Source organism: Rattus norvegicus, chromosome 5 (genome assembly GCF_021556685.1).
Source record: "Rattus norvegicus strain SHRSP/BbbUtx chromosome 5, alternate assembly SHRSP_T2T, whole genome shotgun sequence".
NCBI classification, from domain to species: Eukaryota; Metazoa; Chordata; class Mammalia; order Rodentia; family Muridae; genus Rattus; species Rattus norvegicus.
Window position 1 is genome coordinate 153,510,519 of NC_141538.1, and position 16,170 is coordinate 153,526,688.

Here is a 16,170-nt window from a genome sequence, read left to right on the forward strand (position 1 = left end):
TGCGCCCCAGCATGCATGCAGGCATCAGAGACAACCTTGAGTCAGCCCACACCTTCCATGGCTTTTAGACAGGGTGTCTTATTTATTTACCACTCTCCATGTCAGACTAGCTTGTCTGCAGGCTTCTAGGGAATCTCATGTCTGTGTACCGGCAGCATTGGGTGCACGCTGCTGTGGCTGGCTCAACATGGGTCCTGGGGCTCCAAACCCATGGCCTCACTTACATGACCCACTGAGACATCTCTCCAACTCTCCGGTGTCCACTCTTATCTAGTGCACTCAGACAAACAGCAAAACACTAAGCTTAACTATATGCTTGAAATACCGATTCCAATTTCCTGCTCCTTCGTTGGGGATTTAGCTCAGTGGTAGAGCGCTTGCCTACCAAGCACAAGGCCCTGGGTTCGGTCCCCAGCTCTGAAAAATAGAAAAGAAAAAAAAAAAAAGAAAATGCTAATCCAATTTCCTGCACCTTCAAAATGGAAGAATATTCTAGTACCAACATAGAAAGCACAGGTGAGGGGTTGGGGATTTAGCTCAGTGGTAGAGCGCTTGCCTAGCAAGCACAAGGCCCTGGGTTCGGTCCCCAGCTCCAAAAAAAAAAAAAGAAAAAAAGAAAAAAAAAAAAGAAAAAAAAGAAAGAAAGCACAGGTGATACTATGGGCAACTATGACCCTCTGGCTCTAACTTGGGCATCTCAGAACTCAAATAAATCTTAGTACTTAGAGACTGAGGCAGGAAGGCTGCAGGTTCAAAGACTAGAATGAGCTACTCTGGGAAAGTCTGCCTCACAAAGAAAGAAATGACGGGAGGGAGGGAGGGAGGGAGGGAGGGAGGGAGGGAGGGAGGAAGGGAGGGAGGGAGGGAGGGAGGGAAAGGTTTTCATTTGAGCATATCCTAAGAACGGCTCTGAGATACACTCAAACAAACAAGTAGGAGCCGAGGCACTGGCTTCCCCAGACTGCTCTTTTCCCTTGTTCTCCATGGATCTGTCTGTCTGGTTTGTGGCACTGGAGATCCACTGAGCTTCACAGTTGCTAGGCAAACACTCTACCATTAAACTACATCCTCATCCGCAAGCCAGTGATTTGCTTCACCCTTCAACCTAATTATCTGGCTTCTCATATGAGCATTCTTGTGAACTGAACAAGCCATGTGGGGTTGTCTTATTGTGTCTTTCTTTTCCCACTAGCTGCCTCTGGAATAAAGTGTATGGAAAGGGGTGGGGGGTAGGGGTGGGAGGTGGGAGGGGAGGGACCCAGCATGGTTCTTCAGCAGCATTTTATTGAATAATAGCCCAATGAGCTAATCCTCACTGCAGTTACACAGCACTGCACAAACATCTGTACCGGCTCAATTAAGTATGAACACTCTTCTGGGCATTCCTTCTGCCCTGCCTTTGAGAAATGTCACGTCAAAGTCTGTGAGACTGAGCATCTCCTCTCTAAAAACACACACACACACAGACACAGACACAGACACACAGAGACACACACACACACACACACACACACACCACGGCAAGCTTCTGCAAGTGGGAAGTACAATGGCTCCCCAGGAAAGAGCTTCCTGGGGCTCTGGCAGAATGCTCCTTCCTACACTACAGCCCCTCCAGCCTGAGCTGCAGAGTGCATCTGCTTTGTTTCCCCCTCGGCCTGGAGCAGCTCCTGGCATCCAACCAGCTCCTAAGTAAAGGCTAGTTTAATGAAAATTGCTTAAACTGGCACTAATTTGTACCTCTCTGTATTCACGAGAAAAAATGCAATGAAAAAAAAGGACACGAAATACAATGTGCTTTATCCACTGAGCCCTAAATTTGTTTAAGACATCATTTTAAACGAGACAAAGTGACAGGTTCTGACAATGACAGAGGCCCAGCACCACAACCTTCTCAGAACACTGTATTTAAAGCAATTGCTGCCAGAAAAATAAGGAATTAAAAAATGGTACAAAGTCTATAAAACAGAAGACATAAGCAACATAAGGAAGAAAAAAAAAATCAAGTTAAATCTTGAAACCTCGGGCTTCATTTTATTTAAGATTCCTGTAGTTTGGCATGAGAAGTTTATCTTCCAAAGCCTAACTGGACTGCAGAATAAGACACTCCATCAAATGAACAAAAATTTTTAAAAATCATACACACAAGGTTCACTTAGAGCCAGCAGTGGTGGCACCTGTCTGTAAGCCCAGCAATCTGAGGTGGGGTCAGTCTGCCAAGCATTTGACACATCCTGGACTACGTGAGCTCCAGGTGAGCTTTGGCTATGGACCCTGTCTCAAAGTTCATTCCCTAGTTGGAGAAGGGGGTGCCGGACACAAACTTTATCAGGCACCCAGAACGAGAAAATTGAAAATTCTTTAAAATAAAGGGGTTTGGAGTTTTGTTTTGGTCTTGTTTTATGTTATTTTGTTTTGGTTAGTTGGTTGGTTGGACGGTTGGTTGGTTGGTTGGTTGGTTAGTTGGTTGGTTGGACGGTTAATTAGCTGGTTGTATTCCAGGAATTTGGTGGGAGACAAGCCTCAGTATGTAGTTCTGACTGGCCTGAAACTCAGAGATCCACCTGCCACACTCAAGCAATCTATTTATTTTTCTTTTATGTGTTTGTTTTGCTTGTATATGTGTGTTACATGCATGCCCAGTGCCCTGAGGCAAGGAGGACATCAGATTCTCTGGAAATAAGAATTACAGGCAGTTACAGGAACCAAACTAGGTCCCCTGCGAGAGCAGCAAGGACTCCTACCTGCAAGCTAGCTCGCCAGCTTCCAAAAGAAAACTCTTAATTTACTGCTTTGGACTTGGAAGATAACTAAAAAGTCAGCATACTGTAAGCAACATCATGCTATCTATCCTAAAAGCTAGAGGTAAATGAGACTATCTCTGTAAGTTGAGATTTCTTTCAGCTAAGAACTGTCACACAAGAGTGAATGGAAGGCTTCTGAGAAATACAGCTGACAGCAGGCAAAATCTCACCACTAAATCCCCAGAGTTTTAATGACACACCAGAAATATCAGCCAGCCTGTGCTTTATTTTTCTGTCAATTATTCATCAAATGCAATGTTGGACACTCCTTTTCCACCAAAGGAGTGTGTATTTTACAGGGTACTTACTGTGAATTCTAATCGGCAGCAGTAGAGCTAGGCCTGCCAACTGTACTTTTAAGTGCATGTACGCATTCAATAAGATTTACTGAACACCCAGTAGGAAGCAAGCAATCTACAGAACACTGTAGTAGACACAAAGATCAACTACACGGGGGTCCTACCTACACTGAGCTTCCTGTATTCTGACAAAGACATGTGGGGAGAAAAAAATTGTTCTCCACTGATAGGTAACAGAAAAATGATCCTGAAAAACTAATAAAGGCATGTAAACAGACTTAGGGAATCACGCAGAGTTAACAAACAGGATGTGATAAGAAAGGTTGCCCACAACCTTCCAACCAGCTAAGGTAACGTTTGCCCAGGAAGCAGGAGACACGTGCCCATTCACTGGTCTTGATTATGACAGACAGTTGTAGGCTGAATGACGGGCTATGGCTTTGCAGTTAGTTCTTCCCTTAGCAGAGAGTCACAAGATGGTTTCTGCACTTGGTGAGTAAGGATGAGGAGAAACACGTCTTACTTGGATCTTCAAATCACATTGCTTATAGCCATGCATATCTCCTGCTGTGGCCCCAAGTGTGCTTGCCGTTCTAGAGAGACTGGTTTTACACATCTCCCATCCTTCTGTGTTTTCATAGATCATTGTTGCCATTGAAATGCCTTCGACTTCTGGAGCCTTTTCTGTACACCAGTTTCAGCTGTTCGGGGTTTTGTTTTGTTGTTTCCTTTCCTTTGTTTCTAAACTACTCAGGCATGGGTGTAGGAACTGTATACGTCCATAGGTAACTTCATCATTACAGCACGCTGACTTAGCTGGAGAGAAAGCCATCTACTTGAGCTTAACTGTTGTACAGAGACAGAAAGACAGCAGGGAAAGGGACATTGGGAATGACCCCATGTCTGCTTGCTTTCTCTTCCCTCCCTTGCCTGTTTCTTTTCCTCCCCTTTCTTCTCTCCCCTCCCTCTCTTCATCTCTTGTAGCCCAGGCTGGCCTCAATTTTGCTACATAGCTGAGAACTTCAACCTTCTGATCCTAGATGATCAGAGGATCATGTGTGCCACCATCATACCTTTCTTTCTTTGCAATGCTGGAGAACTCCGAGTTTCCTGCCTGCTAGGCAAGCACTCTACCATTACCCGAATCATCCCCTAGCCTCCACAAAGGTCTTTGTAAGAATTTTATCCTTCGTGAAAACGGATTTCTCAAAAGGAAAGGTCAAGTGTCAAAGGTTAGAATTCTATTTAAGATGAGTAACCTGGTCCCCCACGGTAAATGGGTAGGATGAGGGAGGAGAGGAGGAGAAGTGCTTGAGGGCACTGCACTAGAGAAGGACGACAGCAGCTTAGAGTAGAGAAGAGCTGAGAGAAGACAGGAACTCGGTAGATTTGGGGAGGAGGCAGTAGGAAGATGTCAAAGACGTGTGTCTGAGCCGGGCCTGAGAAATGATGGTGGCCTTCTAACTAAACACTGGCTTCGAGGTGTTTTATGGAGATGGAAAAGGAGCAGTGTTGAGACTGAATTCTGAGTTTGATATGACAGAAGTGCATGCAGGATCTCGTCAGGAAGAAGTCTGGATATGGTAGAGAAAATTGGAACTTGAAGACACACACCTGTCTAATAAAAGATGGATGTGAGTCACGCTGTGGGTGCTGGGAACCAACCCTGGCCCTCTGCAAGAGCAGAAATGCCTCATCCAGATGCCTATAGATGGTCTGGAGAGACACACCAGTGGGTCAAGAAGAACACTTCCTGCTCTGCCAAATGACCCAGGTTGGAGTCCCAAGATCAGGAACTCAGGACCAGCCTGGGCTAGCCGAAACCCCTTCTCAAAAAGAAAAAGACAGAAATTAGGGCCAGTGAGGTGTTTGCCACACCAAGCCTGATGGATGACCTGGGTTCAAGCTCAGGATCAACAGTATAAAGGAGAGAACCAACTCCTTACAAGATGGCCTCTGACTTCATATAGCCAAGGGGGCACCACACCACATACATTCGTACATATATCAATGTATAAATATATAAGAAAAACCTAAAAGTCAATCATGGTGTCTTATGCCTGTAATACTAGCACTTAACAAGCCTGAGGCAGTAAGATGGCCTTAGATACAAGGCCAGCCAGGGAGAGCTATACAGCAAGTCAGTCAGTCTGTCTGTCTGTCTGTCTCTCTCTCTTTCTCCCCTCTTCCCCTATTCCCCTCCTTCTTCCCTCCCACCCACCCCCCCTCACACACACACACACACACACACACACACAAAGAGAAGGTTTTGTAGCCCTTACTGTCCTGGATAGTTCTGTAGACCAGGCTGGCCTTGAACTACAAATTCACCTGCCTCTACCTCCCAAGTGTTAGCCGTGTGCCCCAAGTGTTAGCTGCGTGCCGCCACCACCCAGTCCCAGTGGGAATTGTTTATAATTAACTCAACAGCTAGCAAATTTCAGGCAAGTATCAGTTTTACTTTAGATAAACCTAACTTTCAGAATATAATCTACAAAATTAATGCATGAGTTTCTTTAAACAACTATTAACAAGCCACTTATAGTCTCGGCAATACCTTCCAATCCTAAATATCCCACTTATATTTAAATCAATTATATCATTTAGGCTGTCACATAGAAAATCATTCCTAAGCTTTTTTCAACGAAATTTCCTTTTTTGTTTGGAAGGGAATTTCTGTGGTTTTTTGTTTTTTGTTTTTTTTTTGTTTTTTTGTTTTTTTTTTTTTTTTTTGAGACAAGGTCTCAAATGGTCTAGGCTGGCCTAGGTCATATACTTAAGCCAACGAGGACCTTGAACTTCTGATCTGCCTTCTACCACCCCCTAACTGCTAGGATTAAGTTTTATTCTGTTTGAGTTTGAGTATGGAATCTTTGGTCTTGAACTAGAGATCTTTATGCTTGAGCCTGCTGAGTGCTGGGATTTGTAGGTTTGTATCACCATACCCAGTCAGGATCACAGCACGATCTACTATTTCCAGCTTCCACTGGAATAATGGACCATAGGTCACTATGTATACAGTCAAAAGACGATGCTAAGCAGCTCCCCACTGTCATCCACCCTGGCTCATCTACCCACTGTCCAACTATACTTCAAACTCTTTGAGTAAAAAGAAAAGGCCTATGCTTAATCCTTTCTCTCTCTCTCTCTCTCTCTCTCTCTCTCTCTCTCTCTCTCTCTCTCTCTCTCCTCCCTACTCCCTACTCCCTACTCCCTACTCCCTACTCCCTGCTTCCCTCATTATCCCTGTACAGACCCAACAGATCCTGGCCAAGGTAGATCTCACAGCCTTCCTAGTCCACACACAGTAGGGGAAAGTTAACTCTGAAAACCAGCTTCCATTTTTAGAACAGATTTTTCCCTAAAGAGCACCAAGGGAACTCCTACCTGAAAACCAATTAATCAACACCTATTTGAACCATTCTAGGTGTTACTGCTGACCTCTGATAGCTCGGCTGGTAAAGCAGGGGACTGTAGATGCTGGTGGGCTTCACAAACATAAAACTTTGCTTTCTGAGGGCAGGGATGGTCCTATATTCCTTTAATCCCAGGGTAGGCAAAGGCAACTGGATCTCTGTGAGTTGGAGGCCAGCTTGGTCTACAGAGAGTGTTCCAGAACAGCCAGAGCTATACAGAGAAACTCCATCTCAAAGAAACAAACAAACAAGCAAACAAACAAAAAAAAAAACCCAAATGAAAAATGTTGCTTACATCTAGCGAAGACCAAACAGAACAACTGTTTATGAAACAGCTACACGGGCTGAAGAGATGGCCCAGTGGTTAAGAGCACTGACTGCTCTTCCAGAGGTCCCTTACACACCTCAACTCACATCACTTAACAGACCGGGGGTCATTTTTCACTCTACTGTCACAGGAAGACTAAAACACCAAAAACTGTCAAGGACTCATTCATACAAGTCTTTGAAAAGGACTAGGGCATATTTGCAATTAAAGGCCCTATACTGACTGTGAAGTACAAGGAACACCCGGGTGTCTACTGGCCGGAGACCCGTTACTATACCTTCAGCTGCAGTGTTCACTAAAACATGCTGTCCTCTGGTCAAGCATTCCAAGAGGGTATTCCCTTCATACGCTTAGATTTCTGCAAAACTTTCAATACGGTCTTGCATATTTGTCACACTCAAACTCAACATTTAATTTCTTAAGCGTAATGACCGTTTTTTTCTGTTAGTGTGTGCGGTCAGATTTCACATCAACCACTCCCACAGAATTCCTAAAGGGAAAACACCTAATTCACCACCTTTACTTTTTAATGACGGAGCACCTGCGTAATCCCCCACCTGCTCGCCACCTTCCACGATAAGCAGCTGCTTTGGTTGCTCGACAAGAAAACCACGGAGAGCACGGGCAAGTCCTCCCAGCTCCCTACCCTGGCTCCATCTAACTGCAGAGCTCTCATCTCCACTGTTTATTCAGATTTCCTTTGATTTATTCTTCTCCCACACAGACAAGTAAATAGCTGGGCTACTTGCTGTTAAGATTCAGCGTTTGTGTTAGACCAGGTGATTGACAGTTTTGCAACTCTATTAGAATGAGAATTAAATGTTCTTCTTAAGCACACACACATGTGCACACATGCGCACACAAACACACGGGCCTTTATCATCACCACCACCACCAAAAAAAAAAAAAAAAGACTGTTGGGCTTCTTGCTTAGAGCTGTATTTTATATTTAACAAAAAAAAAAAAAAAAAAAAAAGAAATAAAGAACGAAAGAAACAAAACTCCACCAGTGGTGCGCTCTGGGATTCATACCCTAGTTGCAATATTGCTATTTGTTCAAACAACACTCAAATTTAAATGTTCTTATTCCAAATATTGTCTTATTTATCTACATTAGGTGGTGACTTTCTAAGTTCATAATTAGTCTAATACATTCTCCTGATTTTACATTTTAAATAAGAAGAAAACTTAAATAATGCTCATTGCTGTGCCTGATGTCCTAGCTACTCAGGAAGATCAAAAGTCCCAAACCTGGGGCTGCAGTGATAGCTCAGTGATTAGGAGCACTGGCTGCTCTTCTAGAGGACCAGGGTTCAATTCCCAGCACCCACCTGGAAGCTCACAACTATATAAGGCCAGTTTCAGGGGACCTAACAGCCTCTTTTGGACTCCTTAGGCAAGAAGCAGTACACTACAGGCAAAAGACCCACACACATAAAATAAATGAATATACTTTAAAAGGAACCAGGAGTCAGAGCACTTGCCTTTAATCTCAGCACTCGGAGAGAGGTGGATCTCTGAGTTCAAGGCCAATCTAGTTTATATTGAGAGTTCCAGGTCAGCCAAGGCTACATCATGAGACCTTGTCTCTAATTAATTTATATTTTTAAAGGGCTCTGGTATTAGTGATAGCGTGCTTGCCTAGTGTACATAGGCCTTAGGATCCATTCCTACTACCACCAAAACTATAAGAAAAGAGAACAGCTAATTGATACTCTTCACACTGATACTTGTTCCTGACCACTGAGGTCTTGTGAGCCAAGTCTCATAAAAAAGCAACAGAAGGGGTTGGGGATTTAGCTCAGTGGTAGAGCGCTTGCCTAGCAAGCGCAAGGCCCTGGGTTCGGTACCCAGCTCCAAAAAAAGAAAAAAAAAAAAAAAAAAAAGCAACAGAACTAAAAGCTCCTAAGAAATTCACAAACACACGCCCTGAACTAAATTTAGATTTCGGCTAACTCATACTCATACGTAACCATAACCCGAATGTCTGTCATTTTCCACCAGAAACTCATTTCTACTCTCAGTCCCAGCCTCTAACCCAGCAAACCTACCCTAGTTTTCTGCTCTGCTTGATACAAATCTTAACTCACGGTGCCTTAATCACACTTCCCATACTGCCTAACTCACTTCCCAGAGACTCACTCATTCCCTACTCAGGAAACACAGGAAAAGGAGAAGCGGAGGTTCCTCTCCTCTGCCAGGGAAGCAGGCCGAAGGGGAAGTCTTGCTCACCACCCCCTCCTGGCTTCAAGGCACCCCTTAGGCATCCTTCCAAAACCTGATGTCCCTTTCCTGTCACTAGTGCATTAGGTGTGCCCTGTACTTAGTCCCCTCCACTCCTGTGTGTCTTCCTCATTCTGGGCTCCTGTCAGAATTTTATATTTAACCAAATCATCACCTTGGTATTTGCCCAAAGCAACCTGACTTAGGTCTCCAGAAACAGCCCCAGGATAAGAGGAACAAAGACAAGTTTCCATTAACCTCACATTTTACATTATGGAAATGCATACCAAGTCCTTAAGTTCCCCCTCTATACACCCAAATGAGCAAACCAGGGGGAGCACTGATCTCCGCATCACTGTTCTACAGAAAAAGTATTGAAAGCACTGAAGTCTGCCCTTGAAACATAAAAAACCTCCCACTTCGCACCGGCAGCAGGATCCATTCACACACACCCCAAACTAGGGCTGAGGAAGAAGTGGGCAGAGAACAGGCCAATAACAGGGCACAGCAGGGAAGGGAGAGGTACCTGGAGAGCAAAGCCTGTGAGAATAAATGCCTCAGCTGGTCCAGATCTGACTTTCTGGCTCCTCCTGTCTAGCTGCTCCTGGGGGACTTCCCAAGTGATGTCTAAACTCATATTCCCTTTCTCACCTACCTCTAACCTACCTAGTTCCCTACTTTTTCAGGGCCAAGTTCAAGCCTACTTCAATCCTCAGGTCTAGCTCCTAATGTACAGGAACCGTATTTGACTCTATAAGCACCGCCTTGCCATCTGTTTGTTTGTGGTACTGGGAGGTCAATCCTAAGACCTAAGAAGCTAGGCTAAGCAGGAACTCTCCTACCAACCAGTTACACCCAGTTGTCTCTGAGACAGGTCAGCGCCATATGGTCCAGACTGGCCTTAAATTCCCTCTGCAGATTAACTTCCTATAAAAACCCCTCCCAATCCCAGAAGCTTGGGATAGACAGTGATAGCCCAATTCAAAATGGTAGTACATTAAAGATCAAATTATGACCCATAAAACTAAGTCCTGCAAAGAGATTACCTTCTACTAGGATAAGAAATGCATCCATCATACAGATGCAGCCAAAGTGGAGAGACTGTGATGTTGATACAAACGGACTCATGCAAGCAAAACAAAACTCCAAACTCCCGATTACCCCCTGTCTGTGTGCAATCCCTGTACTCGGGAGGCTGAAGAAAGAAGACTGCCACAAATTTAAGGGTGGTCTGAGCTACAGAGTAAGGCCCGGCCTCAAATAAATATATAAATAAAAAGAGGGCGAGTGACACCAGGTACACAGGTCCTGAATTAATATTTATTTACCTTTACACAAACAGGAATCTTGGACCCTAACTACACACATAGTCAAGAAGATATATTGCCAAATACACGAAAAGATCAGAAGTACTAAACTATGAAGGAAAAAGAGGTTAAATAGCTATTAATCACATGGGACTCGCGTCTGTGGGCTACAGAAAGTAGGACAAAGGGTCAAGGTTCATGACTCAGAAACCAGGACCTAAGAAATAAGTTATTCAAGGAAAACAGGGTGCCTCATGATTGCAATGACAGCACCCAGGAGGCCAAGGCAGAATGGTCTAAGTTAGAGGACAGCCTGGGCTATGTCGGGAATACAAGGCTAGCTTAGCTACAAAAGGAAAACCTATCCAGGACCAAAAACAAAAAAAATCAAAAATGAAAAGGGGGGAAGGGTTGTTTCCAATTCAAAGGACAGACAAGACATACACTAACAGCAACAACACTAGAGAGATGGCCAGGGGTTTGAGTGCTCACTGCTGGTGGGAGCCATGCAGCAGGACCTGCAGAGGATCAGAGTTCGATTCCCAGCATCCATGTTGGGCAGCACACAGTCCAGAGGATCTGACATCATCTTCTGAACACAAGGGCACCCGCAAATGTGTGCATATACCACATGCAAATGTGCACATACATAGCTGAAGAGAAAAATAACTTTTAAACATATTTTTTTTTAAGTGCCGTGGAAAGGAAAAGAAGCCATCTCCTACCCACCACTAGGTACCTTACTGTGGAGCACCACACAGACCAAGCAGACAGCCTGGCTCCTGAGTTCAGGCTCCAGAACCCGGGAGGGAGGAGGGGAGAATCAGCTCTGTTAAGTTCCTCGATGACCTTCAAAGGTGTGCTGTCCCATACAGACACACAGTGAGTGCTTTTCTGAACACAGAAAGTTTTCAGCCACATAGTGGTGACTCACACCTAGAAATGGAGCACTTGGTGGCTGAGGCAGGTCAGCCCTGAGTCTGAGGCTGGTGTGAGCTCCAGAGCTGCTTGATTCCGCCCAGACTGAACTACACAGTAAGAGCCTAAGTCAAAAAGGAAAAAAGTTTTCAGCTACAAACTGGGGATACTTGGCTGAAAAGCTAACATTGTTTAGCATACCATTCTAGACTAGTTGCCACCCCCGAGGTGCTTTCAAAATTAACTATTTATGAGTGTTTTCCCGTGTGCATTTCCTACATCTAGGATTTGAAAAGAAATCAACAGCCTTTACCACATTTTCATTTTCTTTCTCCTTTCAAACAACCAACTGGGTCTGTATCAGCGGAAAATTGGCCTACAGTAAAACACAGAAGGGTAAAGATCATTTCACAGACAAAATAAATACAGCTTGAAAGAAAACAAATTGCCCGGGATAGCCCAGTCAATGCGCCCAGAACTCTAGGCTGATCTCTGACCTCCAAGGCCAGAGACCTGTGAATTCAGTGGTTCACATACAAATATGGACCACTGGGAAGGAAGGGGCACGAAAGTGACTCAGCTTTGGGAAAACACACCTCACCCTTCTCCTTATGGAAGTATTAAATCAACAGTGAGAAGGGCATTAGGCATCGTCATGTCCTTTCCAAGAGGTAGGGGTGTGTGTGTGTGTGTTACTGAAAAAAAAAAAAAAAAAATCACACACAGGGTTTTTGCCCATGCTAGGCAAGTGTTCTACCACTGAGCTACCTCTCCAATCCCTTCCCTAGTTTTTAAACCTTTTTCTTGCCATATTTTATTGGCGGCCAGGACCTCCTAAACCACACTGAGCAAAAGCTATATAAAGTATACTATCTGTGTGATTCTAAGTCGCTGTGTTTGCTGTTGATTTTGAGCCTGGGTTTTCTATGCAGCCCTGCTAGCTTAGGTAGAGACGAGGCTGGCCTTCAGCTCAGGTGTCTGCCTGCCTCTGCCTTCCAAAGGCTGGGATTAAAGGACCAGCCTTGCATTGCTCGGTTCATAATTCAGAGTTGTCTAACACCTCTAAGGCTTTACCACTAGGCGCTCGATGTACTTCAGATTAGCATGTACACTTTTACAGGTCGGGTTTTTTTTGGCTTCGTTTTGTTTAGTTTATCGAAAGTCCTTCCTGCTGGATATGATGTTTCACACCTGTAATCCCAGCCTGAGACCCACCTGGACTACATTATGAGTTCCAAGACAAGGCAGGTTACAGAGTAAGACCCTGTGTCTCAGAAAAAGATTGGAGGCGGCAGACAAGAGGAGGAAAACTGTTACATCTCACCTCCATCTCTGGGCCTAGGTGTACCCTTCTCAGTTTTCTACCCCACTCTCCCCATTTCTTACTCCAGGTTCCTTCCTACAGGCCTCAAAGGTATTGTCTGCTACCTCCAGTTGCACGCACTGTGATATTCTGAGAGCCCTAAGCCTTTTTCTTCCTAATGCTTCTCTCATGTCGCAGTGACCCCCCCATCATAAGTGTTTTTGTTGCTACTTCATAACTGTAACTCTGCTACTGCTATGAATTGTAATGAAATTATCTGTGTTTTCCAATAGTTTTAGGTGACCCCTGTAAAAAAAATTGTTAGACCTTTGAAAGGGGTCTCCACCCCTAGTTGAGAACCGCTGCTCTAGACACCCCCCCCCCAAAAAGTTTCTTAAACCGGCAACCAAAAGAAAACACTAAAGCAAACATTGTTACCACCCTGCAGATTTCTGCCTTCCACCTCTGGAACACATCCTTCAATAATTTCTGCGCTTTCAAATTAAAACTAAGGGCAGACTTAGTACTGGATGCCTGTTGAATTTCTAGTGTTGCGGGTTTCCGCATAAGCCTGGCTATTTAGTGGCTAACAGAATGTCTGGGTTTCGAAGGAGGCTCAGTAAAGCAGGGACCCAGATGTTAACTTTTCTCTCCTTCACTACGCTCCAAAAGGGAGAGTGGCGGAGAGTATTCCTAAGTGAAGAAGCCAGCTCGGGAATTTACAGGCTGAGGACAGAGAGAGGAATGAGCCTTTCAAAGCCTGAGGAAGCAGAGAATTCTTTCTGGCATCAGGTTTTCTTTCAAACCAAAAGCGCTTGCCGAGGTGGCACCAGCAACGGGAGCGGCCAAAAGGTTGCATCATGTGAAAGCAGGCGCGCTAGAGAAACAAGAAAACCAGATGGTGGTAAAACACCGGACAGGAAAACCCAAGTCGGGAATCTCCGTCTTTTCCGGAAGCCTTGGGGCATCCACCCTTCTTTTCGCTTTTTCTTTTCTTTTCCTTTTTTTCTTCTTCTTTGCGGTTGTTGTCTGGGTTGGGGGGGGGGGGTGACTGCTTCACATTTGTAACCCAGGCTGGCCTCGAACTCGAGGCACTCCTCAAGCCTCTACTGCTGGGTCATAGACTAGTCACCACGCCCGCATTAAAAAAAAAGTCCCCTCCCCCATAGGAGAGGAGGGCTGGATTGAGGGTCCCACGTATCCCAGGCTTGCCCTGGGTTCACTAAGTAGCTCAGGCTGGCCCTGAAACTCCCGATCTTCCCGAGACCACTTTTCCCAATTGCTGGGTTTAAGGCTTCCCGGTCCCCCCGCCCCTTTATTTTATTTAACATTGTATCGAAATTAAAGTTTCAGTTTCCCAGCGGCCGAGCGCCAACCTTCAAGTAAGTTGGGTGAGCAATCAGCCGGGCCGCCCCAGACTTGGGCTCGCGGCGGGGTGGGGTCGGGCAGAGCGAGGAGGGTGACAGGACCCACGCGGCGCGGTTGAGGCGCGTCCCGCCCTGCGGAGTCGCCTCTCTGTCGCCGCGCCCGCAGGATCCTCCAAGGTCCCGCTGCGAGGCGGGAAGGCGAGGAGCCGAAACAATGGGAAGGGGTGCGGGAGGTACGGCGCCGCTTCGGGCCGCGGGGACGCCGCGTGGGGGCGCTTCGGGGCGCGGGGGCCACCAGCCCGCGGCGCCCGGGACGGCGAGCGCTCACCTTGACGAAGAGCTCGATGAGGGGCTCTTTGTCCTCCTCCTTCAGTCCGTTCAGGGGCATCGACAGCGCCATGGCCAGTTGGGCTGGGCTCCGCGGACGGCGGCTGCGGCTGTGGCTCCGGGGCTGCAGTGGCTGCGGGTTCCTGCCGCTGGCTCGCTGGCTCGCTGGCTCGCTCGCTCACTGGACAGTCCGGGCGTCTAGCTGCCCGTGGCTCAGATCCTCAGCACCGCCTCACGCCTCGCGCGCGACTCTGAGGGGGCTGCGGTCGCTGCCGCTTCAAACCGCTGGGCGGAGCCCGGTGGGCGTGGCGTGGGCGGAGCAGTGGCCCAGAGCAATAGGATCTTGCGGGGGAAATGGACCCGGCCCGAGCCGGAGGGCGTGGCCTCGAGGGAGGACGGCAGGGGAGCGCTCTAGCCTAGGTCGACCGACCAAGGGGGCGCGGCCTAGGCGGGGCGTTCCCTCCCCCGCCCCCAGCCAGGCGGGAGGGAAAGGTTCCCGGAGCCCGAGCCTGACACGGTCTCCCTCCACAGCGCAGCTGCTGCTGGTTGGTGCCAAGTGACCTCATGCGGGGCGTCCCGCCTCGCGCCCTCTTCCCCTGCCCCCCACTAGAGCCGCAAGGACTCATCGTCCCCTCCCGTTCCCCGGGCGGCGGCCTCCACCGCTCCTTCTGTTAGGCGCGGCCGCCTTTTCCTGGAAAACTTTTGCGAGAGTTTTCATGTCCTTAAGAAGAACTTTTTTTCTTCTTCTGACGGCGGATCTCTTCTCGGGATTCTTCTCAACTAGAAGTCAAGATACCCAAAAGTTCTTATAAAGTCGAGCTGTGTTCCAGGCTCCGAATTAGGCCAAAACGGTGGGAAAGGATCCAACTCCAGCACAACCCTGGCGCCTAAGGCAGCGCCAGACTTAAAAAACGTTATCCTGCTATTTTGCCCCACCAGGACCGATTCCTGTCTTCCGTTCACCTGGAGAACTTTAATGAGCATTAGAGTCACCTGAGTACCGCCCTCAGCGCGCAGGGGCCAGAGTGCTTTACACCCTGAGGGCAGGAGCCAGAGACACGTGGTCTGAATGTCACCTCCGGAAAACTTGTCTTCTGGTTTTCCTTAATCTGCTCATTCTTTGGTACCTCCCGGGTTAGGGTGATGAGTGAGTTGATTAGAAAGGTTAAATTGGAGGGGGGGGGGGGTGCGACGGCACAGTTATCTCGCAGGCTCTGTGCCTAATGTGGCTCAGAATGCTTCAACAAATTGGAATGATGTGTAAAAATGCGGTGCAACCTGCAACTTTAACCTCACTCAACCTGGTGCAAGTTGCTAGATTCTTCGAGAAGGATGCTGTGGCCCAGCAATTAGATCCGGCAATGCTCTGGAGTAAGGCTGTTTTAAGTTCACAGTTTGGCAGTGGCCTTAAACACCCTAAACCTTGGCCTGACTTGGTGACTGATAGGTGGCTCTCAGGAGGCTCGGGCAGGAGGACTGGGAGTTTGAGGATAAACTAGATATATTGCAGGACTATCTCAAAATGATGATGATGATGATAGCAGGTAAAGGCATTTGTTGGGGGACCCTTCTGAAGGAAAAGGAGAACACCAATTCCAGGCACACACACATACACACACACCAGGGTTTGGGTTTTGGTTTTGTTCAGATAGGTTCCCAGTAGGTTGACCAGATAGATCTGCCTGTCTCTGTCTCTGTCTCCATCTCCCAAGTACTGGGTCAAAGGTGTTCGCCACTGCAGCCAACATTCATAGTAAAAAAAAAAAAAAAAAAAAAAAAATTTGAGACAGGGTTTCTCTGTGTACTCCTGGCTATTCTGAAACTCGATCGGTAGACCAGGCTAGACTCGAACTCAAAGATTCACCTGCCTCCACCTCCCAA

The 16,170-nt window shown here is 46.8% G+C and overlaps 1 protein-coding gene across 1 annotated transcript in view; it reads right to left on the bottom strand.

Annotated features, from left to right (window-relative positions):
• Clic4 (CLIC family member 4) overlaps nt 1-14,539 on the bottom strand; it is a 59,746-nt gene extending 45,207 nt beyond the window's left edge. Inside the window, 1 exon segment of the mRNA NM_031818.2 lies at nt 14,291-14,539. Coding sequence (NP_114006.2) covers nt 14,291-14,362 — 72 coding nt within the window. The 5' untranslated portion in view covers nt 14,363-14,539.
• Nucleotides 14,540-16,170: the final 1,631 nt, after the last annotated feature.